General features: G+C 49.0%; 1 protein-coding gene across 2 annotated transcripts; it reads left to right on the top strand.

The window, feature by feature from the left end:
* Window positions 1–4,240: 4,240 nt before the first annotated feature.
* Emx2 (empty spiracles homeobox 2) lies at window positions 4,241–11,580 on the top strand. Of its 2 annotated transcripts, XM_032892226.1 has the most exons (3): window positions 4,241–5,807; window positions 7,940–8,124; window positions 10,054–11,580. In XM_032892226.1, the coding sequence occupies exons 1-3, from the start codon at window positions 5,399–5,401 to the stop codon at window positions 10,219–10,221; spliced, it is 762 nt and encodes a 253-aa protein (XP_032748117.1). In that variant the 5' UTR covers window positions 4,241–5,398; the 3' UTR covers window positions 10,222–11,580. The 2 variants fall into 2 exon arrangements, with proteins under 2 accessions (XP_032748117.1, XP_032748118.1); XM_032892227.1 differs by lacking the exon at window positions 7,940–8,124 and having other exon boundaries at window positions 10,054–10,157.
* Window positions 11,581–26,802: the final 15,222 nt, after the last annotated feature.

Here is a 26,802-nt window from a genome sequence, read left to right as displayed (position 1 = left end):
ACAATCAAGGAACACCCCCAACCCCCAACTTGGGCTGTCCTCCCCCGTCGCAAGGGGGCGCACATCAAGGAGAACTAAACCTGACAAGCCCATTTCTTCCCGACCCCGTTCAGTCAGGGTCCATACAAGCCCGTTCCATCTAAGCCACAGTGATTAGGCATTATATCCGGATCCTTGGGCATGGAGTTGTGGTCGCCTTTGCGCAGTAACTAGCTGTCTCCCTTGCTTAAGATGGTCCCTGTCGTCACGTCCTTGTTAGAGCAGAACCTATCCTTTCCTCCTTGGTCCCTTTGCAGAAAGCCTGGCTTCCAGAGAAGGGGAAATTCCAGCGAGGATGAACGCCAGAGCTGAGATGAAGCCGATGAAACAGGTGGGAAGCAAGGTCAAGTCTCCTTCTCTTCTCCGAAGCCCCGAGCTTCCTCAGAGGTTCTCCTTTGGTTCAGACTGATTGGTGGTAGTGGGCTGCAACCCTTTGCACTCTCAGAGAGCTCAGACAGCATCGCGCCCTCGCGCATCCCTCGCCACTAGGCGCCGCTGCGCACACGCGGATCGCAGCCCTGGGCGGTCTTGTCTGCCTCCGCAAGAGAACTCTGGGGAGGATGCCAGAAAGGGATTTACCGTGATAATTTTAAAAAATGTTTTTAAGGTCTTAATTCTCTTTTTTCGTTTTCCCACAGCCGCCGTAGCTTTCAGAGGCTGGAGGGACTGGGATCACAATTACAGAGTTGGAGAAACTTCTCAGCCAGAGCTAGGTTCGGCCTTCTCAGGACATCTTAGACAAGCCCGAGGGCCACTGGTGGTGCACAGTGAGGTTCACCACTCTGGGGCACTACAGGGTTCAAACACCAGTCTAGCAATGACAAAAATGTAAAGAACACTAAAAGTGAGACATGCTCACCCAACCCCAATGACCTTTAAGACATTTATTCAGCCTTGTGTGGTGACCACACAGCTAGTTGTCCCAGGAAGCTCTATCCATTAGAGTTGCTTGATGCCATCCACCCACCCAGGTTACCTCTGGGGCCTAGTAACCCCGCAGGCAGAGGTGAGGGCTCTGCCTCTTGTGAGCAGAGGCCTTGCAGAATACCAAGAGCCCATGGTTATCACAGATCCTCAGAGATCTCTGCCCTCTGATACCTCTAGAGAGTCAAGAATCCAGCACCTCCTACAGGGAGCGCAGAGGAACATGGTAAGAGTGAGGTTAGTGTGGATGCCTTTTTACAGCGTTATTGTTCAGTCTGTGATGCCTGGCTGGGGCCACAAAATAACAGCAACGTCCAGGAGAGGAGCTGGCTTTTATTAATGTTCATTATGTGCTAGACATTGTCTGACAGTTTGCTTTGCTTGTCTCTTGCAACAATCCCCAAATGCTACTGTACTGTATCATTTATTCCCATTTGGAAGAGGAAAAAAAGAATCAAAGAGGGTAGCTAGCTTGTCCAAGGTCACACAGTGGAACTATGAATGCAACGGGGAAGGGGGCAGTTTTATTAGGTGTAACTACAAATAGTAAAATTCACAGTTTTGAAAACGGGTTGTGTAATTACCTTTTTACTCTGATAAATAACCGATCATATTGCCATAAAGAAACACACTGGCCTCTGCTTCCTAGACATACTGGCTGCATTTTTACATATGACAAAATGAGGTCAGGAGAGACTGAGGTGTTGACTCTGATCTTTCAGTAAGAGACAAATGCATTATTAGAACGTTCACATGTGTCTTCTCGTCCTCTGTCTGCAAAAAACCATGGCGTCCAACACCCCCACACACACACACACACTTGGAGTGCACACTGGGCAAAGAGAATCAGCCCAGCTGTATGTGCAGGTACTTAACCAAACGGATGCTTCTTGGGTCCTTAACGAACCTAGGGCGTGTGAATTCTGCTGGGCCAGAAGCCAAGAGTGTCCCTATCTATGAATTCTGGGTCCCAAGCAGGACTTGAATGCCCAGAGCGCTGGTGCGCCTCTGCTGGCCAGTGTGGTTAATGAGTTACTCTCTAGTTAATTCCTCTACACGCGGAGGAGGCCAGATTCTTCCCGGGCACCCGAGGCTGGGAGCATGAATTAGCATAGATTATTTCGCGTCTAGGGCTTCCGCACCCAGCCTGACTCACCGGAAACCCGCTTTTCTTCTTCAGTGGAGGTGGAGTGAGAAGGGGGCAGAGCCCCCTAGGGTTCATGTACTGGAGTGCTGAATGCTTTGCTTCCTTCAAAATTAAGGGAGCAAACTCGCTGCTCTTGAGCACTGGCCACCCGCAGGTCACCCAGAGACCACCTCCGGTCGGCAATGCGTAGAAGGGCAGTTTGCTAGAGGCTGGTGGTTTGTTGAGGATATCGGAATCTGTCGAAATGCCCCTGCCTCGTGTAAGGGACTAGGGGTCCTTGTCTGAAGCTAGATGCTCGTTCCCTTAATATATTTTCCTAGTACATCCTGGCACAAAGAGGTGAGGGGTCAAGCAAGTACCACCTGCATATGGGAGTCTCAATCAAATCTCCCAGGCAGGTCTGGATTCCTTGACCCTCAAAGTCAATGGCTGTGATACCCTCAGCCAAGCTTACTAATGTTAACTCTGGGGGAGGTATTTGGCTTGAGAGAAGAGTTTAGAGGTCCTAATTTGGAGTCACAGCCTTTCAGGCCTATTGTAGACCCACCTTCTCATTCTCTTCCAGGGTATCTGTGGGGTGACCAAGTGGAAGTGTCAGTTTCTAGCTTCTGAAGCCCTCACTTGACCCCTAGATCCCCTGAATCTTGCTTGGCTAGGCGCTGCTCAAGGCTTCCGCCCTTTACTGGGCTCTGGCCTTCAGAGGCTCAGCCTCTATTTCCACAACCCACATGAGACTAGGGAGGTATTTCTCAGCTACATTTGAAGGGGTAGGTGGTTCAGGCCTGAGGAGAGTGTGGCCTCAAATGCATATCCCTTTTATAGGGCTGAATCTAAGTGCTCACAATCTTTGAGTTTGCTCCTCTACCCCCCCCAAAAGGGATAAAGAAACAAGGCCATATAGAATAGATGGTAAAAAGGTCTGACGTCTGAGGCAAGGGCAGATTTATACCACGAGGAGAGCAAAGCTGAGGTGGAAACATTTTCTCAACTTTCATTCTTCCTAGGGGCCCCGGAGCTTCTGCCTTCTCACATGAACACTATACAAGAAACACACACACACACACACACACACACACACACACACACACACACACACACACACCCTAAACAGCAGTAGATGGAAATCAAGAGAAGCAAACAGGAGAGCTGGCAAGGAACCCGTTATTGCCGGGACTTTCTGGAGCGCCCTAAGGCCGGGACCCTTGGTGGAATCAGGTGGCCTTCACAGTCTCCGTCTTCTCCAGATCTGCATCTCCCAGGTCTCAGGCAACCTCGCCACCAAGCACAGACATTTTATCCCTCTCAGGATAAATGGCTTCGACCTGGACCTGGGAGTAACAGATTTAAAGGACGCCAGGAAAAAAAATTATCATTAATTGTAAACGTGCAAAATACCTGCTGGTACTTCACTTTAGAAGAATGTAATTGGCAAAGGGTGTGTATGTGGGGTGGGGGGAGGCGGCTGATGAATAGATAATAGATCTTTAACCACCAATAAACAGAGAGCAGGGCCAGCAGGCTGGGGGGATGTGATCATAATTATGCCGCAGCGTGAGCCAATGGGGACAAGAGAAGTCGGCCCTAAAATCATCCCAAAACCGAAGGCAAGCTCGAAAATGCGGACAGGGCCTAGGACCGGAGACGCAATCCTAAGTGCCTAGTTGCGAAACCTGGATTTGCAGAGCAACCCAGCCCCGGGACCACAGATGTCAAAATAAAAATAGGTACAACAATAATAGCAATAATGGGAACAGTGTCAACGCCACTAAAAACAATGGAACGATAACACAATCACAGCTTCAGCTTCTGACCTAGGACCCTAGACTCCTTTCCCAAATATCCCCACATATCCCAGAAAGAACTGTTTTGGGGAAGGAAGTGACCGCCCTACAGACAGGAAAAGCAGAAACTCTAGGTGCAAGCTCTAAGTCCGCTGCAACGGTACAGGCGCAGCTGGCCCCTCAGGTTTGAACTTGCAAACGAACCAGCCGGGTCAAAGACTGCGAACGGGTGGACCCTGGAACCTCGAAGCTACGCTTGGTTGGAGGGGTGGGAGGACCCCCCCTTCTCGCGCGCCTAGGAAACCTCCGGAGTTTTGCTGGGGGTGGGGATTGGTATGAGTGAAGCGGGTTAGCCCTTGCCCGGAACCAGTCCCCGCCCGCTTACCCTCGCCGGGCGCCTGAAGCCATCTCAGTGACCCGGGTGCGGGCCTCCAGGGGACAACTTCAGCGGAGCTCAGGGCGTGAAGAAATCTGTGCGTCCGTCGGTGCTTCAGTCCCATCAGCTCCGGCGCCGCTGGTTTAGGATCCAGGGGTCCGCAGGAAAGGCAGAGCGGCCCCCGAGACTCTGCAGGGACCCGGGTGCCCCGGAGGGAGTGGTGTTGGTGCAGTAGGAGGCGGTAGCTGAGGAGGAGGAGGTGGAGGAAATAGGAGGAGGAAGAGGAGCAGGAGGAGGAGAGGAACGAGGAAGAGGAGGAGAAGAGGGAAGCGGAGGAGCCGAAGGAGGAGGAGAGAAACTGCAGCGGGTGCCGCGGGAGCGAGGGAGCTAGCCCGGAGCGCAGGGCGAAGACACCAAGAGGTCTGCGGCCGGGCGGGCGGCTGGAGGCACGGCCGGGGCAGTGGCGCCGACTCCGTTCCATTCTGGGACCGGATCCAGGCCTCCGGGTTCCCAGGCGTTCGCCTCCCTCTGACGCACTTTAAAGAGTCTCCCCCCTTCCACCTCAGGGCGAGTAATAGCGACCAATCATCAAGCCATTTACCAGGCTTCGGAGGAAGCTGTTTATGTGATCCCCGCACTAATTAGGCTCATGAACTAACAAATCGTTTGCACTACTAGTGAAGAAGCGAACACTTCCATGGATTGTCCTTGGACTTAGGGCGCCCTGCCCGCCTTTTGCAAAGGAGAGAAAACTTTTTTTGCCTCCCCGAGAACCCCCCCTCCCTGCCTCTAACTCCAACCTCCCCCCCCCAACGCCACCTCGCTCAAAAAAATATTACCCCAATCCACGCCTGCAAATTCTTCTGGAAGGATTTTCCCCCCTCTCTCCAGGTTGGGCGCGTTTGGTGCAAGATTCTCGGGATCTTCGGCTTTGCCTCTCCTCCCCCTCCCCCTCCTTTCCTTTTTCCTTTCCTTTCTTTCTTCCTTCCTTTCTTTTCCTACCCCCACCCCCACCCCAAACAAACGAGTCCCCCATTCTCCTCGGTCTTCGCCGCGGGCAGCGGGCGGCGGAGGCAGCGCGCCGCGGTCGCCGGGAGCAGGGAGCCCAGGGCGCCCGCTCCTCGGCGCAGCATGTTTCAGCCGGCGCCTAAGCGCTGCTTCACCATCGAGTCGCTGGTGGCCAAGGACAGTCCCCTGCCTGCCTCACGCTCCGAGGATCCCATCCGTCCCGCGGCGCTCAGCTACGCCAATTCCAGCCCCATAAATCCGTTCCTCAACGGCTTCCACTCGGCCGCCGCCGCCGCCGCCGCGGGCAGGGGCGTCTACTCCAACCCGGACTTGGTGTTCGCCGAGGCGGTCTCGCACCCGCCCAACCCCGCCGTGCCGGTGCACCCGGTGCCGCCGCCGCACGCCCTGGCCGCCCACCCCCTGCCCTCCTCGCATTCGCCACACCCCCTCTTCGCCTCGCAGCAGCGGGACCCGTCCACCTTCTACCCCTGGCTCATCCACCGCTACCGATATCTGGGTCATCGCTTCCAAGGTACGTGCCACGTCGCGGAACTGAAGCGCGCCGGTCCGATCGCCTTCTTCACTGTGCCTGGCCTGCTCCGGGTGGGCGCTCCTCAAGGCCTGGGCGGAGGTCAGCCCGGGTGCTCGACTACGAAACCGGGTAGCAAGGGGCCCGAGTCGCATTTTACCAATCTCTGAAGCCTAGACTCCTTTGGGTTACTGACTTGCTCACTCCTTGACCTTTTTGGAAAGGGGTGCAAACGAGGTGTCCCGTGTTTCGCGCCAGGGTCGGGCTGGCTGGGACGTGATGCTGGGCGGCGAAGTCCGCTGTCAAGAAGCTCTGAGCCCGCGAGGTCCTCGAATCTTGTTTCCTTGGACCGTGTTCCTGGCTAGTCTATCTCTCAGGAACTCGGACAGGGCCACATGGCCAGGTTCACTGGATTTCAACTCTGCTCTACACTCACTCCACGTCCCTCCAGCCCAGACCCGCGACTTCTAGGTCTTCAATTCCTTTAAGGAGACAAGGAGACCTTGGAAACCTCAGAGCAAACTGTTTCCTTCCTCCTGCTCTGGAGGCCCAGGGAGGGGCGGGAGAGCTAGTAGAAACCTCCGCAGCCCCACTGGTTCTCTCCGCGACCCTTTTAGCGGGGGCAACCGCTGGACGTGGCGGGAAGTCAGGTTCCATCTGGTCTCTGTTTGGTTGCTGATGTTTTGTTTTTGTTTTATTGTTTTTGTTTTTGCCGAGAGAAAGAAAGAGATTAAAAAAGAAATTAAGAAAAAGAAAAGCGAAAACCCAATCGAGAGAAGGCCCGACAAGGGAAGATCTGTTTGGGAGTCTTCATTTTCCCCCCCGATTTATTAATTTTGTTTGCTTCTGGGTAGGGGTTGTTGAGAAAGTTAAAACTTTAGGAAAAGGGTTCGAATTAGTTTGCCGACTGGAGTCTGTAAAAGACCTACCTCCGGTGGGGCACGATCGATAACGATGGGCTTTTCCATTCAATAACACTTTGCGTCCTGTCAGTCTAGAATCTGGTAATGCCACCTCGCCATTTTATATATTTATATATTACTAAAAATAAAAAACCCAATACAAACCAAACAAAAAACCCTAAACCAAAGCAAAACACCGTTCTCCGTAGTTCAACACAGAATTTGCCTTTACTCCCGCTGAGACTACCGGGCTGTTTTTTGGAAGTGGTGGTGGTGGTAAATAGACAGACTAACTTCCTTTAATACGGGAAGCCGAAATACCCCAGCCTAGCTTTCAAAGTTTAGAGCTCAACTTCCCCATTCTCTGCCAGTCACGTTTTTTGGTCGCCCGGCCGTATCGCGGACTGCCTAGATCTTCGCGGCCACAGACCATCGTGCGTGCGAGTACCCGCAATTGATTACCGCCAGGCCCCAGTCCCTTCACCGTCCTCTCCTAGTTCTCCGAGACCAGGGACACTTAGAACCGGGTACTCTGGAGGCGGCGGCCAAAGATACTGGGCACACTCGACTCAAGATTTCTGTCCCGGCCCGGCTGCAACGTCTCGATTGGCTTCTGCGATTTCTCAGAGAGATAGCAAGACAAAACAAAAACCAACCAACCAAACAAAAATATTTGAATAAATCCGCGAGAAAACTGAGTAGCAACACGCCATGCTTTCTATACTTATGTCAAATTTTTAAAATAGGCTAGAATGTAGGGAACTACTACTACTACTATTACTACTACTACTACATTGTTTATTATTATTATTATTATTATTATTATTATTATTATTATTATTATATGACGGGCATCAATCTCTGAGTCTCTGATCTGAGTCTCTGAGCCTGGGCTCCGTTGTCCTGTCTTCTGCCCCTGACACACAGCGTGGAGGTGTCTAGGCCTGAGGTGCTAGGACGGTTAAGGAACCGGCAAAAGTCAGGAGCCTGACGACTAGCACTTCAGAGATAACTGCTAAGGCATCTCCCAGGTTTGGAACCCCGGGGCCTGGGTCTGACGGCTGGGCCGGTGTCCTTTTCAAAAGCTTAGAGAGAGCTACCAGACCCAGAGTGACGGGCGCAGTGGACTAGGCAGAGGCCCAGGGAGCTAGGCTAGGCTAGCCCGGTTCCAGAGAAGCCCTCAACTCCTGCCTGGGAGACCGTCTAATGGTACTTCTGCTCTGCCCCCTGCAGGGAACGACACAAGTCCCGAGAGTTTCCTTTTGCACAACGCTCTGGCTCGAAAGCCGAAGCGGATTCGAACCGCCTTCTCGCCGTCCCAGCTTTTAAGGCTAGAACACGCGTTCGAGAAGAATCATTACGTGGTGGGAGCGGAAAGGAAGCAGCTGGCGCACAGTCTCAGCCTTACGGAAACTCAGGTGAGTGTGGCCCAGCAGCCAGGGTACTTCATCCAGACCCAGGCAGCCATCGCCCAGCGCTGAGTTCCGGATCAGCAACTTTCCAGGTGCTCAGCTTTATTAGGGCAATATGAGCTGCACCGACAAGCTGGTTCTTCTCGCTGGTCAGGCCCCTGCAACTCCAAACTAAGCCAGTTTTAGAGGAATCGCGGAGATCCAGCGGGGTCGGAGATGTGGCTAATTGCAGCAGGGTGTTCTGGTGATTGTGCTCAAGGATGGAGAGAGCAGGGAACGGTTTAGATAAGAGTTCTGAAAGACTCCAGGGCCCGCCCGATTACTCTTCTTAAGGGAATGCCGGCGAATCTGAAGCCGGAGGCCAGGCAAGCTGGGCGATCCTGAAAACTAGACTGCAGAGAGGGCTAACCTTAGGGGACACAGCCTTCCTGCAGCAGCCGGGTTGACGAACGGAGGCCTGTCTTGGGTTAGTCCCAAGGCAGGCAGGGAGTTTAGGTCTACAGTAGGCGCTACTGTACTCTCAGTCCCAAGGCAGGGTCAAAGTTCCCACTAAACAGTAACGTTTGTAGGCAGAGTAAAGTAACTATTCCCCCCCCCCCAAGCTCAAATTGAGGTTTTTTGTTTGTTTGTTTTGTTTTTAAAAAGTTCCCTCTCCACGGGGGAAAAAATTAACGAACGGCCTCGCGGGTTTGTACAGGGTGGGCATAAGGCAAGGCCCACCTGATTTCTCCTAGATAGCCGAGGCAGAGGTTGTCTTTGTCCGCCTCGCTGCCCACACTGCCTGGAGTCTTTGTGTGCGTGTCAAGCCGCTCGCTTTGGGCAAACGCGGGGGTTGAGGGGGGGGATGAACTGTCCTCCCCCTTAATTAGCAAACTCAAAGCAAATTAAACTCAGCCTTGTTCCCAGTTCCTACTTTGCTTTTTCACGGGGCACTTTGGGGGAACAGGAGCATTGGGGAGAACAAGTGAGACCCCGTGGCAGTCTTAAAGGTGAGGGTGGAGTGGCATTTCGGGAGCTCAGAGGCTCCGACTGGGCCGCTGTGGACTGCAAGGGCTGCAGTCACTACTGTCTTGTTCATCGGTACCACACTGCTGGACAAACTTGGGCAGTGCTGCTGAATGGAGCTTACCACCCAACTTCCCCAGGGAAGGCAATTAATTTAACCTCACTGATGCCTAGACTTCTAGCTGCAAGCTCTCGGAAGGCCTGGTTACCAAACTCTCTGTGGAGGTTGGGGCCAAAGCTGGTCCTACCCTGTTTGGGGACTGGACAGGAGCAGAGGAAAGAGGCCTCTGTCCTTCTCCTTCCTGTTCAGTTTCTTTTACCCCCTTTCTACGTCATGGTCTTCCTGAAGCTTTCAGTTTGTCCAGGTCCTGAGTATGGCTTGTAAAGTCGCTGTCCACTTGGCTTCCTCTGGGGTCGCTCTACTCCTGCTCACCTGCCAGTGTCCCCCAGCAAGGCCCTGAGGATAGGCAACCCCCGTCCTTTACTCAGGCCCTTGCCTGGCAGAAGAGGCGCTATATTTAGGCAACTCCAGACTGGTTGAAAATAGAAAACACATTAGGCTGACAGAGACTGAGTCTTTCATATACCCATTGTCTGGGCAAGCAAGAAACCCCCCTCCCTCATATATATTTTTCTTATTACTTCTTACTAAGTTTTTCATGCTTTGCAAAAGCCTTTGCTCTAGGTGGGAATGAATGTGTGTGGGAGAAACGATCACACTGAGGTACCGGTGGCCCTTGGGGAAAGGCTCCTTGGTAGGATTTGGGAAGACTTCCTAGCCTGCTCTCAGAGGGGAGGCCAAGGAATGGTCAGCCCTTAGGACATGTGACTGGGGGGGCTGGAGTCAGGCATGGGCTACAACAGGCCTCTGGTGTATGATAGGAGGGCACCATGAAGGATTTAACAATGCCCACTTGTCTCTCCCCACAGGTAAAAGTATGGTTTCAGAACCGGAGAACAAAATTCAAAAGGCAAAAGCTAGAGGAAGAAGGCTCAGATTCTCAACAAAAGAAAAAAGGGACACACCACATTAACCGGTGGAGAATTGCTACCAAGCAGGCGAGTCCGGAGGAAATAGACGTGACCTCAGACGATTAAAAGTACAAACCTATTCCCACAGAAATGGACAGCACGGAGCAAGAGAGACAGGGAGAGGAGAGGAAGAAAAACCCTACAAAACAAAAAACAAACTGCACACACATTCACCGAGAAAGGGAGAGAGGGAATCAGAGCAGTGGCGCTCACAGCAGACTTTGGATATCGAGGGCACTGGACCAGGACCCGGCGCTGGGGCACCACTCACGGGACAGGAACGGCAGAGGAGGACCGAGGCCCCTTCATCAACAAGCAACCCTCGTCTAAAGAGGCAGCTGAGTGAGTGAGAGAGACAGAGACTGGGAGGGAGAGAGAAAGGAGAGAGAGAGAGAGAGAGAGAGAGAGAGAGAGAGAGAAGAGAGAGAGAGAGAGAATGAGAATGAATGATCTGGTCCTTCTGAGGCAAAGGCACATTCTGACAAGGGGAGCTGTCAGTCAAATGCCAAACCAGGGAAACAAGATGATTGGCGGCGTATTCCGCTTATCGAAGTCCATTTAGAAATGATAATGATTTTTTTTTGGAAAAAAAGGCACAGGACTTTTAATTTTGCACTTCGCAGTGTTTCTCCCTCATCTTTAATTAGAAATAACATGCAAAATTCCATGTCTAGCCCCACCCTACACCTGTTTCAAAAACTTGAATTGCATGTAACAGTTGTTGGGCGAATGGTGTCTAAAACTGAATTGTAATTTTACTCTTCCTTTAAAGGCAGGTTCTGTGTATTTTTGTTTTTTATTTTTCTGAGAAATGTGCAGTCTGTAAAAACACTTTTTTTTTGATACCTTCTATTGTCAAAGTGATTGTGAAAGCTAAATGAAGTAGGCTCGGAAATAGTGGTCCTCTGACAGAGAAATGAGGGAGCAGGATGGGGATGGAGGGCGGGGGAGGGTGCCCCTGAGAAGAATCAGGACTTACACTAGGGGTTAAAAACAACACATGATAAAGACCCAAATTAATTCTATTTCTTGGATATTTCCTTTTCTAACATTCTGATTCTTTAAATCACCAAATCAACCTTTCCTTTTAGTGGTTGGAGACATTGACCGCATTCAACCACTCAACACAATGGCCATTCAGAACTTTTAAGTCTGTCTATTGCAAAAGTGGACGGAAGGACTGTAGTTAATGGGGTGATAGTGGCGTGGCCAAGGACATGGGAGTTTTCAAGCACTGAGTTTCTCTTCCAAGACCATAGACTTACTAAAGAGGGTTACAAATGCTTCCTTAGTGTCTTCTATACCAGAATGTAAATATTTTTGTGTTTTGTGTTAATTTGTTAGAATTCTAACACACTATATACTTCCAAGAAGTATGTCAATGTCAATATTTTGTCAATAAAGATTTATCAATATGCCCTCAGAGTAGTTGTCTTGAGAAACTGAAGTGGATCTTTACAAAAGTACCCTCTGATTCGAATGTGGGCTTTCTCCAGTTAGGCTCCAGAGACCCTCACTCCCCACCCACAAAAGAGCCAGACTGATGGCTTTTGGGGGCATGTATTTTTAAAGAGATGTCAAGCTTAAGACATCCAGACTCTTTCAGAAGTGGGAAAAGAGAGAAACTGCCCGAGCAACTTTGCTGAAGGAGTTTAGTGTCAACTTCAGGAAAAAAAAAAAAAAAAAAAAAAACAAACCAAAAAAAACTTCTCTTCTGATTTCTTTTTCTTTTTAAAGCCTGGAACATAGTTATGAATTGGAGAATATCCTTAGAACCCGAGTTCTGGGGCTTCTAACTTCCTTTCTGACTTCAAACCCCTTAAGGACACGTCAGTCAGTCTCCCCCTTCTCTTCTTTCCTTCTTTCCTTCTCTCCTCTCCTCTCTCTTTTCACTCTAATCTGCCAAAAGTGATGGGGATGAACCCAAAGGCCTCAGAAGCCTTATAAGGCAAGCATTCTGAGAGATCTTCCACTCTTAGTTTTAGCATTAAAGTAAAAGTTGTAACCATTCTCAAAGAAAACTTCGCTCTTTCCCCCCCTCCTCCCCCTTCTGAGGGTATGAGGTTGATTTTTGCATGCTTCATTTGCTTCCTATCCTGATAGGCTGCATTAATCAGTTTTATTTCCATTGATAGAGAAACCTCGTCTGTTCTGTTCGAGCTACAAAGCGTCCTGTGAGCTTTTGTGAAAGTGCAAATCAGTTTAAGCAATTATCATACCAGGAATATGAAGGGAAAAGAGGAGGCCTTGCCCAGTGGTCTCCTTTAATCTCTTAATCCACGGATCCAGGGGGGCTGCCTGGACATAATTTAGGACAATCTCCCCCACCCTTTACACTGTGATAAGGCCAAGTTACAATACAGGGCAAAAATACAAGCTTTGTTAACATCCTGCCTTGAAAAGTTAAGATTAGACATTCCGTGCACGTGTGGGGACTATAGGGCACTATGGAATCTTTTCTTTCTGTTTTTCCTTCCCTCCTCTAAAGGAGAATTCATTCTCTGTTTCTCTACCCCCCTTTTTTTTCTTGCCCCTGTATCTCTGTTTATTACCCTTCTCCCCTTGGTCTTGGTCCCTGGGCAAACCTGGCTGCTCATGCTTTGAGCTCACAAAGACCCTTCCTCCAGAGTTTGTATTTTGGGTACCAGCAGCAGAGAGGTTTCAGGAAGACGGGGCTTGCCTTCCACAGGGACAGGTGCAACCCAGGAATTCCACAAAGACGCGCAGGGCTTAGGCTGTTTCCACAGTGGGATGGTCTATCTGTGACTGTTAGTTCCTCTGAGTGCTTGGCAGTTGCTGCTTCTCATCCTTTTTTGCTAGAACAAGGGCAGGTTACTTTTCCCATTCATCCCACCCTCCCAAACCTGGAATGGCTCGAATATAAAGTATAGTCTCCTTACAATTGAGGTTGACCCTTTTATTAAAAAAAGTACCATCTTGGCAAAAAGCTTTCTGCAGTAAACATAAACTTAAATTTAAGTACAAGAAAGGGGAGTGGTGAAGAGTTTTTTTCTTCTTCTTCTAAATGTCCTATGCAGTGTGACAGCAATAAAAATCATCAGAGAATACTATTAGCTTTGAGGGGGAAAAAAACCTAAAAGCTTTATTACAAACCAAGCTTTGAAAATAGGGGGGATTAGGCGGCTGAAAGGGTCCCACAATGGTAGGAAGAAAAGGTTTCATGCTAATGAGGTTAATGCCCTTTGTATCTCGGGCCTCCACATCTTCATTACGCGCTATCTCCGGCTGCACCGAGCGGCTCAGAGAGCCGCAATCCACTCCAACGCCCCCCTTCCCGGCCCAAAGAAGGATTTGATAGCCGCTCTGTTCAAACTAGATAATTATATCTTTTCAAGTCGGAATTAAGATAAAGAAAGTGAAGCAGAGGCGGCTCGCCTTGATCCACTGCAAACAAATTTGGCGCACTTTCGAGTCCTTCCCCCCGCCTCAAAAAGGCAGGACAGTCGGCTTATTAGCCGCTCGTTTGCTTTATTAATTCATCTATTTAAAGTGGCAGGATTAGAGCGTCTAATGTGGGCGCGGGCTGCCGTGGCGCTGAAGAATATAAATATTTGCGAGATGCCATCCCACGATGCCTATCTGGGCGAAGGGCTGGGTCAGGGTGAGCGGGGGCCGCATGTGCTTCGCATCCTGTCCCCTTTGCTGTGCGCTCGAGCTTGTCTGTAGCCAGTGGAAGCTGAGTTCCCACTCGTGTTCCTTAGGTGCCAGGCCTGAATGCTCTGGGCAGGGCTCTCTATGTGCCTAGTGGGCAGGGTTGGGCTTCACTTCCAGAGCACCGCCAACTGCATGCTGGTTGCCCCCTGTCTTGCCTGTGACTTGTAGGCTATAAGTTGACATATTTACCCCGCCCCGTCTCCCGGTGTGTCCCCCCTGTGCCAAAGAATGTTCAGTAGTCCCAGGTTTTCAGTTTCCTTTTTTCTAATGGGGTCAAGTGGAAGCGGGCCAGGGCTACATTCTCCTGCGATATACACCTGAACTGAGTATTTCCCTCTTCGAACCCATATCTTCCTGAAGCAACTAAAACCATCTGGTTCTGGCAGAAACCTTGGATTTCCAGCAGTCACCATTTCTAGCTAACATTCTGGATTCGTGTAGTTCCAGCTCCCTGGGACTCTGCTTCTGGCAGCGGAACCGAGCCGGAGCGGGCACGTTGGCCGAGGCCCGGAACCTGCCGGGCCACTTTTGTAATAGGGGCGGACTGTGGCAGCTACAGAAGCAAGCCAGGCCGACCCGATTGAAAGGCCTCCCGCCCCCCACCCCCGGCCTGAGCGTGGTTTGGGAAACTTGGGCTCCTCCCCGTCCGGCCTCGAGTCTCAGGAAACAAAGTCCTGGACACACTGGAGGGTTGGGGAGGGATTCTGGAGGTTCGGAGGCCTGGCTCCGTGCCCTGCTCTGTGGTGGTAAGATGGGGGCCAGACTGGGCTGCTCACAAGTGGGCAGTTGTAAGTCAGTATATGGATGGGTTAGGCTGGAGGTCTGTGATAGTACGTTCGTAATAGGTATGTGTCTCGATCCACCCTACAGCTGTGTTTGTGGATTATGGAAACTCAATTGAGCGTTCTCACCTAGGACTCAAGTCTGTTTGTATCGGTGCTGATTGTTTACTTTAGTCAGAAGCTGAGGAGGTTAGAGTTCCCTGCATAGATTGTGGCAAGATGTCCAGCTTTCCTCGTGCCTCTGTATTGTTTTGCGTCAGGACAAGAACTTCCAGTCACAGGGCTGCGAATGAAGCGCCGAATAAGGTGTGAACATACAGCTTATTAGATTTGTGCACCAGGTCTGGTTGCACAAGATATCTGTGGATACCGTTTGTTTGCATTTTAGAGGATGGTATGGTGTGTGTGACTTGTGGGGACGCTTCTTCCTGTTTGAATTGGGTGGGGGGATTTCCTTAATGAACATCCATGCCCAGCATTTAAAGTTGCATATTTGTATCTTGGGGTCTATGCACGAGAAGAGTGGAGGTTTGCGTTGGGGTGCTATTCTCAAAGTGCACCACCAGCTCCTGGAGTTCGGTAAACAACAGCCGGTTTTTGTAACTGCGCATCTTTTTCTAGGCCGGTCTCTATTATTTCCGCAATCAGCACTTGATTTATTTGGGTGCCGCCTTGGGGCAGCCACGGGCGGGGTCGAGGATGAGGGCTTATAGTTCTAGGCCACCACTCCAGGATGAGGAGTCCGGATACAGAGTCTGTACCTTAGCCCCCTGATTTATTTTCGCTAACCAGTCCCGTAGCGAGGGGGAAATGGGAGTTTTGAGAACCCTCTGACCCTAGCCATGACCCGGCTCTGGGAGGCAGCTTCTACAGGCGCGATCCTGTGCTCCAGGAAACCCGAAGCGGTGCCACGCTTGAAAGCGAAAGGTCCATTCATCAGCCGCGCCCCAGTCTCTAATTGGCCTTTTGTTCATTAGAGTTGTTGCCCAGCAGGGGAGCTTGGGAGGGCCCGAGGCTGCAAGTCGGGGTGCCTAGTGCAGGCTGGGGGCTGGTGCCTGTGCCCGGGGCTGAGGTCTCTATAAGGGCAGAAGCCATCGCGCTCCTCTGAGGGGGCGCCAGAGCGCGCCAAAGATCACAACCACGTGCAAAAATGCGCTCCTGGAGGCCAGTCCCCAAGAGTCAGGGCCTGGTCCTGTGGCTGCGGAAGTTCTGGCCCCTTTTTGTTCCTTCCTGGTTCCCCTGAAAACGAAGCTGCCCTCTCGCACCCTAGAGACCTCAGACCTGCTGCCCAGCGTCTCCCAAGTTCCCAGCCCAGCTGCAGCGAGTGGGACTGCGTAGGACTCACTTTCTGCTTTTCTTCATGCTTCCAGTTCCTTAGCCCTGGTTTGCCACTCACCCCAGAGGATTTGCACTCCTTTCTCTAAGCACCAGCTCACACTGTCCCATGGAACCAGTATCCTACGTCACTGAAAGGCTAACTAGAGAGAAAATTTGGCACAAGTCTCCAATGAGGGGTTCGCAGGGATCAGATGGGGGAGGAAAACTAGGCCGTTATCATTTTAAATTCCTTATTTATCTCCAAGTCAACCCACCTAGCTCCATCCCACGTATCATTTCCAAACCAAACCCGAGCTTCCCTGGCCCCTCAGCACAGCTCCATCCTTACTGTCCCTCTGCACACTCATCAGAGGAGCCCTGGAGACAGCATAGGGCTTCTCGGAATACACCCAAGGACCAAGACGCACCTGAGGGGCCCCAGTAGTGCCTAGGCAGGGGATTGGGGTCGCTTTTGGAAATTGAGCCAGAAGGACCAGCTTTGCCTGGCTGTCAGCAATCTTCCAGATCACGGAGACTGAACCTATATATAGGACTTGGGGCCGCTCCTGGCCCCAGCTACCTCCAGGTCCTATATATAGCTTGGGTCTCCTTAGCCCCAACTGGACCCTGACGTCAGGAAGAACTTGATCTCGCCTGCTTCACTCCTGTTTCTGAAACTGATCCTTGAAATGAGAGAACAGACTCTACACAATTCCCATGGCCTTGACATAAGGTACGGCGATAAATATACACCACTAATGAGCAATTACCATATAATCACCTTCCAATTAGCTCGCATAATGATGAATTAAACATTCTAGCAGGCGGGATTAGGTTTCTTACTTTGTATATTATTTACGAAGGCTATAGCATCTGCAAAGAACCAAATATCAAATTAGATGGAGAATTTTCACTTGGGTGTAATTAAGTATTCAGGCCAACGGCTGTGTTCTGGTCACTCATCAAGTGAGGCCTCCTGCAGGATACTGACCAGCTCCTTGGCCATTTATTTACCGGGATTCTCTCTCTGTCTCTGTCTCTGTCTGTCTCTCTCTGGGTTGTAATTGCCTTTCCTGTCCCCATTTACCACCCTAGCTCCTGGGGTGGGAGACTACTTGACTGGGGATGCCAAGGCCAGGGACCAGGGATGTGGGGGCGGGGGGGGCGCTCAGCCTAAAGGGCGGAAGGTAAGTCACAGTCGCCACCAGTGACTGTTGCAGGACGGGACTGCTGGGGGTGGTGGTGGTGGTGGTGGTGGTGTTGGCTCTGGTCCCTTTTTCCGTTTCTCCGCAGCCCAGGATGGATGCCCCGGGAGACCTCTCTGAGCTGTGGGAGCTATCTGAGAACAAATCAGCTGCAGAGTGCAGGCCCTTATGGCTGCTGCCACCCCAACAGGGGCTTCGTTCAGCGGCCCCGGCCTTGCTAGGGTCTCTGAAGGGCACTCCTTTTGACTTGTACTCGTTGTTCGTTCCCACCCCAGGTACAGGGAGGGAAATGGGGTGGGAATAAGGAAAGAAACAACAAACTCGGCCCGCCCACTGCCACCTCTCCTGTTCGGAAATGAATTTGGGTAAGAGATTACTTCCTAATCTGATCTAGCTCTGCTGACATTTGGGAAGAAGATGAAAATGGCAGCTCAATTTCATTGTGAAACGGGGTCACTTCGCGGGGGCTCTACTCCCTAGAGAATGTGGATGCCCCTCCTCCTTTCCGAACCAGAGGAAGAGGAAGAAGCGGGAGGAGGAGTTGGAGGGGTCATTGAGCTGCTGGACTGGTGGTGTCCCTTCAATGGTGGGGTAGTACTAGGCAGCCAGGCTGGGCCAGCTTCCTCTGGGTATCATCACCTGCCTGCAGGGCTCCTGCTTGTTCAGTGTGGCGAGCTGAGGGCTCTCCCTCCGGACTAAACTGGAGAGCCTCTTTCTTACAGGGGTGGTCATGGGAGGCGAGGAAGTTTCGGCTTCCCCAGAAAGGTCATTAAAGTACAATGCCCCCAAGACCTTTATCATGCTTCTCCCGCTTTCAGGGTAAGTAGGGCATACTTGGAAAAAAAGATGGCTCCTGCCATAGCCCCCTCCTCAATTGGCTCATGGAACTGCAAAGTCCTGAGAGGTATAGACTAGGGTTTCCCCAGCAGAATTTTCACTCCCTGCAGACCAAAAGCTCATCATGACACAGTTCTTTTTTTTTTTTTTTTTTAACTTGAATATTTCTTATATACATTTCGAGTGTTATTCCCTTTCCCTTTTTCCGGGCAAACATCCCCCTCCCCCCTCCCCTTCCTTATGGGTATTCCCTCCCCACCCTCCCCCATTGCCGCCCTCCCCCAACAGTCTAGTTCACTGGGGTTCAGTCTTAGGGACCCAGGGCTTCCCCTTCCACTGGTGCTCTTACTAGGATATTCATTTGCTACCTATGAGGTCAGAGTCCAGGGTCAGTCCATGTATAGTCTTTAGGTAGTGGCTTGGTCCCTGGAAGCTCTGGTTGCTTGGCATTGTTGTACATATGGGGTTTCGAGCCCCTTCAAGCTCTTCCAGTTCTTTCTCTGATTCCTTCAACGGGGGTCCTATTCTCAGTTCAGTGGTTTGCTGCTGACATTCGCCTCTGTATTTGCTATGACACAGTTCTTGATCTTCCAGCTGTTCCCACAGTGTCAGCCTCTGTCCTCAAGCCTGATTACCCACCAGTAGTTTCATGCTGGACCAAGCAAGAAGGAGCTGATGGAATGTGTTGCTTGAGGACTTGTTTGTTCTGTAAATGCTTTGCTCAAGGAAGAGCTCTTAGAGGTCTGGATTCTTCTGAGGAACCCCTGTGGGTTGGGGTGCTGATCCTGGGGTGGTGGCATCATCTTCGGTGCAGGTCAAGGGAGAGTAGAGAATCCGTGCCTGGGTCTTCTGGGAAATGAGTTTGATGACAAGCACGTTCTGTGTTCAGTTTGGCTATGTGTCTTACATGCTGCTGGCTGAGCATGCACATGTATCTGTACCTGAATATTCTTGTACAGTATGGAACACCTAACATGTGGAACACATGCCACATGTATGAGCATGTAGATGGTTCTGGAGGAAAGGGTTCATGTTACCTGTATGATGTCCATGTGCAGCTGAGGAACAGGTACCCCTTCTTCTGGGTGGATGACCTATTAAGTGACTGCATTTCAGTGAAATCCCCTGCCCCCATCCCTTGGTTAGGTTTCTTACACAGTATGAAATCCAAACTGCAAGGGCTATCTGTGTTGGACATGGTTGTCCCCAGCAGGTGTCTTGCTTGCTGTGATGAGGTTTTCTTCAGAGAAGTCTCGCCTTCACTGGTATACACCTAACTGAGGACTGTTCCTCGCCCCTTTCACAGTAGGGATGTAAGCTGCAGCTGACGCCACCTGTGACTCTCAGAGTTCCCGAACATCATGTAAGGGCCGAGTCGATGCTGGGCTTGCATTTCCACATAGAAATTAGAAATGAGTGTTTTGAACCCTTTTGGAGGACGCAAGATGGGATGGGGCATGACTTAGCATACTTGTGGGATCCTCAGTGAGGTTCACGGGATACAGAGCTAGCTTCTTATACTACATAATGCTTCTTTCAGCAGAGACAGTCTGTCTGTCTGTCTCTGAGGGACTCATCTTAACCACTCCTTGCTTCCCTCTCCTTCATTCTAAATGACTGCAATTATGCCCTCCATGAGACCCAGAAGCGGAGTGTAATACTGTAGCTCACTTGAAGTGGCCGGCTGCTACTTTGTTACATAAACGATGTCACACTGATTCAGATGGCGAATTCCTCCTTGTTGTATAGGAACAGCACTGTGGATGTGTGTGTGTGTGTGTGTGTGTGTGTGTGTGTGTGTGTGTGTGCGTGCGCGCTCGTGCTGATGCTGAAGTTTAAGGACAACTAGAGCGCTCTCTGGTTTTCACAGCTGAAAGGGCTATTTATGTATAAAATAGAAGGTGGCCAAGGAGGGTATGCATTTATCTATGTGCCCATGTGTGACGTGTGTACATAGGTTGATGTCATAGTTCCACCAGCTCTCTGTGTATAGTCCTAGAAGGATGGAGTTCAGTTTCTATCTTCTGGAAGGGAATAGGTGGGTCAGGAGTCTCTGTGAACATCCACCCTGATGTTCATCTCACAACCACATCCCCTTCCCTGGCCTCTGAACTACAAACAGCCATTGTTTCTGCTCCAAGTACCTACAGAAAACTAGGATTTTATGTTACAAGTTCTGTTCCACCTTACTTCAATCCATAGGTCCTATGGTACTCCATTCACAGCCTGGATTGGTATCTTTATCTTGAGTAGAATGATGGGGTGATGGAACATATCTGGGGGCCAAGAAGACCCATAGGGCTAGGAAAACAGTGGCATTTAGGAAGGATGGAAACCTGCCTTTCCCATGCTCTGGGCATCCCTCCCATGTTTCTTTCCTTCCTTATACAATTCCTAACATTCCTGAAGCTATTTAAAATGTCCATGGGTAGGAAATTTGTAAAGCATTTATGCCAAGATGGGCGTTACACATCAGTTAAAAGAGTAAGCCATAATTGGAGTTCTAAAATGGGAGGGTATTATAATTACATTTCTGTTGCGTGGCAAATACTTAGATGAAAGCAACACATGGGAGGGTTTAGTTAGTTTATTATTTCAGGTCATAGTCAAGACAGGGACTCAAGCAACTAGACATGCCACATCTTCAGTGAAGAGAAAAGAGAATAAATGCATGGAGTCTTGCCTGTGTTCTTTCTAGCTTTCTTCACCCTTGTATTGTTTAGGGCCCAGCCTAGGGAATGGTGCCACCCACATTGGGGAGGTCCTTCCTACATCAATGACCAATCGAGACAATCAATTGCATATAGGTCTACAGGCCAATTTGGTTCAGATAATTCCTCATTGAGATTTTCTTCCAAGGTGAGTCTAGGTTGTACCCATTTGATCATGAAAAGAACCAGAACAAGGAGTGCCTAAGATATGTCTGTCTTAATTGATTTAAAAAAAAAAAAAGAGTATACATGGGCTATTGTCCGTATAGGAGAAATTGCACACAAGTGTATGTGCTGCGACTTGCTTTCAATTTTTCTAAAAGGACGCAGAGGGAACTGGTGGAGATATGCTGACAAGATGTTTTAAATGCAGAAGAATATGGCTTCCCATCTCCCTCAGCCCCTACCTCCTCCCCTCAACATGTTGCTCAGTACCTCCTGAATGCTAATGAGTCCTTCCTCATGGGGTTTTCCCTAATGGAGCTTCAGGGTCCTGGAGGTCCTGGTTCTGGTAAGTGCTGAGGGAATCTGGTTCTCTTGCCTCTTTCCTGGAAACTGCCCAATGTGTCAAAACATACACCGAGGAAAGGTCTCTCCAGTGTTGGGGAAACTGCTCCACGTAGAATGAAAGTAGGTCTGTGTCCATCACTCTGCAAACACTAGCCAAAAATGGGATAATGCCCTGAATGTAAGACCCAAAATTTCAAACCAGCTAGAGGAAAACTCATAAAATACTTCAAGGTATTGGCATAGGTAAGTGCTTTCTGACTGTAGCGGGAAATATTAAAAAATGGATTTTTCCATCCCAAGCTACTCTGGGTCACATAGCACCAGCGGGGTGTTCTCATCGTGACAGACTCTCCGACCCTTTGCTCACTAAGTTCCTGTGGCAGGTTGCTGCTACACGAGCCCCATGCAATGACCGCCCATCTCACAGTTAGCTGTCACCAATCCCTGTAACCCGGCAAAAATCAAAACTCTAGAGGCTTGGGGTTTATCAATCAGTTACATCAGTAAATTCTCAGCCCACAAAACATCCACACAATAAACTCAGAGCCAATTGATATTGATATGAACTGCCCATCTAGATAAGACAAATTGTCCTGTAATTATCCATCTCTTACATGATATTCATAGCTACCTGTGGCTGTTTAAAGCCACATGGATCTGGGTTATCCTTCTCTTCCTTCATTTTCCTTCCTCTCCCTCTCCATACTCTCTGTCTCAAAAATGTCTCCAAACTTCTCAGCCCGCCTTTCTTTTTCATTGCCCAATCACAGGCCTTGCCTTCTTTTATGCCTGCCCTCACCTGCGTATAGACATCGACCCATATATGACTAGGACTTAAATAGCACAGGAAATAGACTCAAGAATCAACACGTCATTACACAAAATTAAAAATTCTGTACAGTTAAGGAAAAAAATGAACATAAATAAATAAAGAAAGAAAGAAAGGAAGGAAGAAAGAAGATAGAAGGAAAACCAAGATGGGGTTAAATATAAATGACCAAGGTTCATGAGCCCATTTCAGAACCTTGTCTGTCCATGACTCCTGTGTGCTTTTCACCCTGTGTCCATGAGGTAAATGCAGTGAGATGTTATCTATTTCTGCAGGCAAGGGACTAGTCCAGACAGTTTCTGGCTGAAGGTCTCAAGCTAGAAATGACTGGAGTAGTATTTGCTTAGAAGTGGGTGTGAGCTCGCAGCTCACTTGGTCTACAAACTGTGGTCCTGGGGCCCTAGGCTACGAGCTGATGCCACAACTTGTGCTATTTCTCCCAATCTTCGCTGTTGTTCGTTGTGGGAAGTTCTCTGAGAAATCCCACTGTGGCAGTTTATAGTCCCTGCCAGCATGGCAGAATCTAGAATCACCCCCGAGCTCAGTCGCTGAACTCACTGGAGGTGGCAGGGGTAGTTTTGATCAGGTTATTTGAAATGAGAGGACTCACCCATTTTCTTCTGGCAGCCTACCTCTGAGGAAGTCTGAGGGGGAAGCTCTTGATTTTGGCCTACTTGCCTGCATGTTTCAGTGGCAAAGTCATCTACCCTGCTGCTGCCGTCTCTGCTGGCATTGCCATCCTTTGTGGACACTTGAGTATTTTTCTGCTTTCCAAGGTGGACAGAAGGACAGTAGCTCTCTGAGAGCCCTACTTGCCAACAGTTCCAGGCTTGTTGAGGTATCCAGCCTCACAGATTGAACAGCTACCTTTTGTATGGCTCTCCAGCATGAAGACAGCCGCTGTTGGACTGCCCTGACAAACTTCTCTTTCATATACATTTACTCCATCAATTCTGTTTCTCTAAAGAGCCCTGGCATTTACACCCATTTTATAGACAGACACACTGAGATCCATACGCCAAATAAGAGTTTCAAGGTACCCTTGAGGAGAAGTAAGTGGCAGATCTAGGATTTGAACCCATGTCAATCTGACTTTGATGTCTAGATGATTTTGCTTCAAATCCTTTATACTTAAACGTTCACATCTTATCTAAATCTGTTTTCCGTGACTCAATGACTTTTGGGCGACACCGGGAGACAGTGACATAGTTCAGAGCTTGCATTTACTCTCCCTAGGGCATGACTGAAAAAGCCACCTGTACACAGACTGTGACACGGGAAACTGGGTATGTAGTTGTTGATCCTTTCTGGGTTGAACAAGAATTTTCTTTCCATAATGATGTGTGTGCACATGTGCATGCATATACACACCTGTTTGTGCAGTGCCTTATCCTCCCTCCATGGAAACATGGGATCTCCCCATGGCCACTATGCCCTTCTGCAGACATGGACAGACCCCCTGGGTCTTCAGAGGTGAGCTTTGCTTCCATACCTGAGAATTTGCATACCAGTGGCTCTGCCTCTGTTCCCCTTTAAGGCCAGCAGATTTAGCTACTACCTATCAGCTCTGCCCTAGCTGATCTCATGCATTGAAATATGCACCAGCTGGAGCATCCAGCTTGGGATATTTGAGAGCCCAGGAGAGCTGTTTGAACCCCAGATTCGCCCCCAGGGAGGATCAACCCATGAGTGCCCTGCTAGCCGCTGAATACCTTGGAGTGGATTTTTCTAAGGTCCTGCTCTGCATGTTGCTTCCTGGGAGCTACTAGTGGTGTCTGAACTGCCAGGATCCACAGTCTTAGGATGTGAAGTCATGACCTCAGAATAGAGCCATGTTAGGCTCCCCACTTCTTCCACTGTGGCTGCATTGTTAAGTAGTGTCCCTGGCAAGTAATTACATCCACAGCAGCTCAATTGCACCCTCAGCAAATGAGGTGCTGATCTGAAGTAATTAAGCAATAGTGTGCGATTAGCTATTGTGGGTGCCTTTCCTCCCCAGTACTGTGCAGCTGCACCATGACGAGCCCATTCCAAGGCCTGAGCAAAAACCTGTGCTACCTGTACTTTCCTTCCTTGCTAGGTCTTTGCTGAGACATCTCAAAGTCAACTTCTCCTGGGTTTCTAAGTATTGGGGAGAGCCCTTAGATGTGTCGGGGTGCAGAGGGTAATTACCATTCTTTAGGAACAAAAAAATACACAACAAGCTTGCTTATAGTTTTCTTAATTATATGTCTTGGATATAAAACAATCTCTAGGTGGTGATGAAGTGTTGATTAATTACCCTAAATATCGCCTTTGGGTCATTAGGAAATGTGTTCTGACCTTCTTTGTTTCAAGGGAGCCATGAAATCCCTTTTCCTATAAACTGCATTGAAAATGTGTGTGTTGGAGCAGTGAATACCTCATTTGTGGGGCATGCATTTAGGGTCCTTGTAGGCCTCAGGTAAGAGGAGATAGGCAGATGTCAGAATTGCTACTTGACCTGGATGGGTGAAGGTGTAGCAAGGTGCCATGTCCTAGTGGCTTAGGGAGCCATCTCTTGCTGTCCTTGGAGAGCTTCAGGAAACACTCCAAAGTCAGCAGCAGGTACACAAGACAAGGCCGGAGAGTTCACTGGACAGAGGTGGGACCCAGGAAGCTGGGTAGGTGGTGTCAATAATATTGGGTGCTGAGGGGAGTGGAGATGCCCTCCAGAGAGTTCTGGGGTATGTGCTCCTACCAATATGTATAGGATGGGCATGCCTTTATAAGTGTGTGGGTGTGCCTTCATAAGTGTATGGGTACACATTCAGGATTTATTTATATGGGGATCCTATGTGACTGTATATGGATGTATATAGGTATTATATACACTATATAGGTATATTATAGATCATATATATATTATATACATACATGGGTGTATTCGTAATGAGTGTATATATGTTTAGGCTTAGATTTTTTTAAAACCTATTTTAATAAGGGTTCTCAAATGCTTCAACCCCTCTTCTATTCCACCATCCAAAGGTAGGGGAGAAAAGATGGTAAATAGGACAAGGGATGTGGACCTGTTTAAAAGTATTTCTTTGGGGCAATTCTAATCTCCGTTTGTCAGGATAACAACAGTCTAGTTCAAAAGTGTCACCAAACACGAATCACCAGGGGCAGCAGAATCCAGCAGAAACCTCTAAGCCTCTGATGAATCAGCAGGAGTCAGCAGGAGTGACCAGGACCAGCCAGAATGCCAGAAGTCCTTTGCTCAATGAAGTGAAGATCAGTCAAGACTGGAGACCAACGAAGAGTTGCACAGCTAGCTATGCAAGTGCACAGTCACTGTCCATTGAATCCTACTTATTTTCTCTCCCTCCCTCCCTCCCTCCCTCCCTCCCTCCTTCCCTCCCTCGTCTCTCTCTCTCTCTCTCTCTCTCTCTCTCATCACTCTCATCATATGTTCTCTTATGGGTCTGCTTCAGCAAAACACCATGTGAATCTGCATCACATGACACTTCCAGAAGCTCCCATTTTATGTGTACATGTGAATACATGTGTGGATGTGTATATACTTGTGCTAAGATACGTATGTGGGAATGCATTAGTTTATGAACAAAGATGTGTGTGCTTATTTGATGTTCTCTGTGAGTGACATGTGTTCACAAAAGTTTATGTGAGTGTACATAGGTATGTGTACATATGTATGCATATGTATTACATGCTACATGTATAGCTATGTGCATATGTATATGTGTATTTGAGCATATTTGTAAGGATATGCAGATGAATGTGAATATGTGCATATGAATGTATGTTTATGTGTTTATGGGTAAGAGTGTCTGTGTATGGGTGTGTAGGCATGAGTATGAGTATGGAGAAGGATATATATATATATATGTATATATATATATGGTGCATGTGTGAATAGGTGTGTATTTATAGGCATGCATGTATCTATATGTGGGTATATGAATAAAGATGCATATGTATGGATATGTATACACACCTATATGGTTATGTATAGGCATAGATATACAGGTGTAAGTGCATATGTAAATGCGTGTATATGTGTATGTACATATGAGTGTATGTATGTTGATGTGTGTATGGGTGTACGTGTGTATGTGTGTGTGTGTGTGTGTGTAATGTCTGTGTGCTGTGGAGATGAGTGATGATGGGGAGTTCTCCTGTTGTGTGTATGAATAAGGGTACGTGTTTATAGGTGTGGATGTGTGTAATGTGTGTATATACAGGCAAGCATGTGTATGTGTGTGTGCATGTACATAGGTATGCATTTGTATGTATATAGGGTATGTGTTTAGGTATGTGTGCACAGATGTGGATGTGTTTTTGTGTGTCATGTGAGTGTAGATGGATATGAATATGAGCATGTACAGGAATGTGTACATGGGTGTGTACATGTACTTGTATGTGTAATGGGTATGTGCTAGGTTGGGTGTGAATAAGAGTGTGTATATGGGTGGGTACATGTACATGTGTCTGTGTGTGTGTATGTGCATGTGTACAAGGTGTGTACTAAGATGATCCAATGATGGGGGATTTTCCAGTCATGTTTCAAGGTCTCAGCTGTCACTTACAGAGGTCAGAAGTGCCACATTCCATCTCCTTATGCTGGGGCTCTCTTTCTTGGGGAATGCAGGAAGTGTCTTCCACACAGACTACAATGTATTCCACTGGCTTCCTGCTCTCAGACAATCAAGTCCTCCCTCCTGCTCCTCCTAGCACCTCAGTCCTCAGTCTTTTTTTCTTAGGCTCTCCTCTGCCTTCATTCTCTATACCTCTTTGTGCTC

This window comes from Rattus rattus, chromosome 2, assembly GCF_011064425.1.
Source record: "Rattus rattus isolate New Zealand chromosome 2, Rrattus_CSIRO_v1, whole genome shotgun sequence".
In the NCBI taxonomy this organism is placed as follows: Eukaryota; Metazoa; Chordata; class Mammalia; order Rodentia; family Muridae; genus Rattus; species Rattus rattus.
The sequence above is the reverse complement of the archived record's forward strand: the minus strand, read 5'-3'. Positions and strand labels throughout refer to the sequence as shown.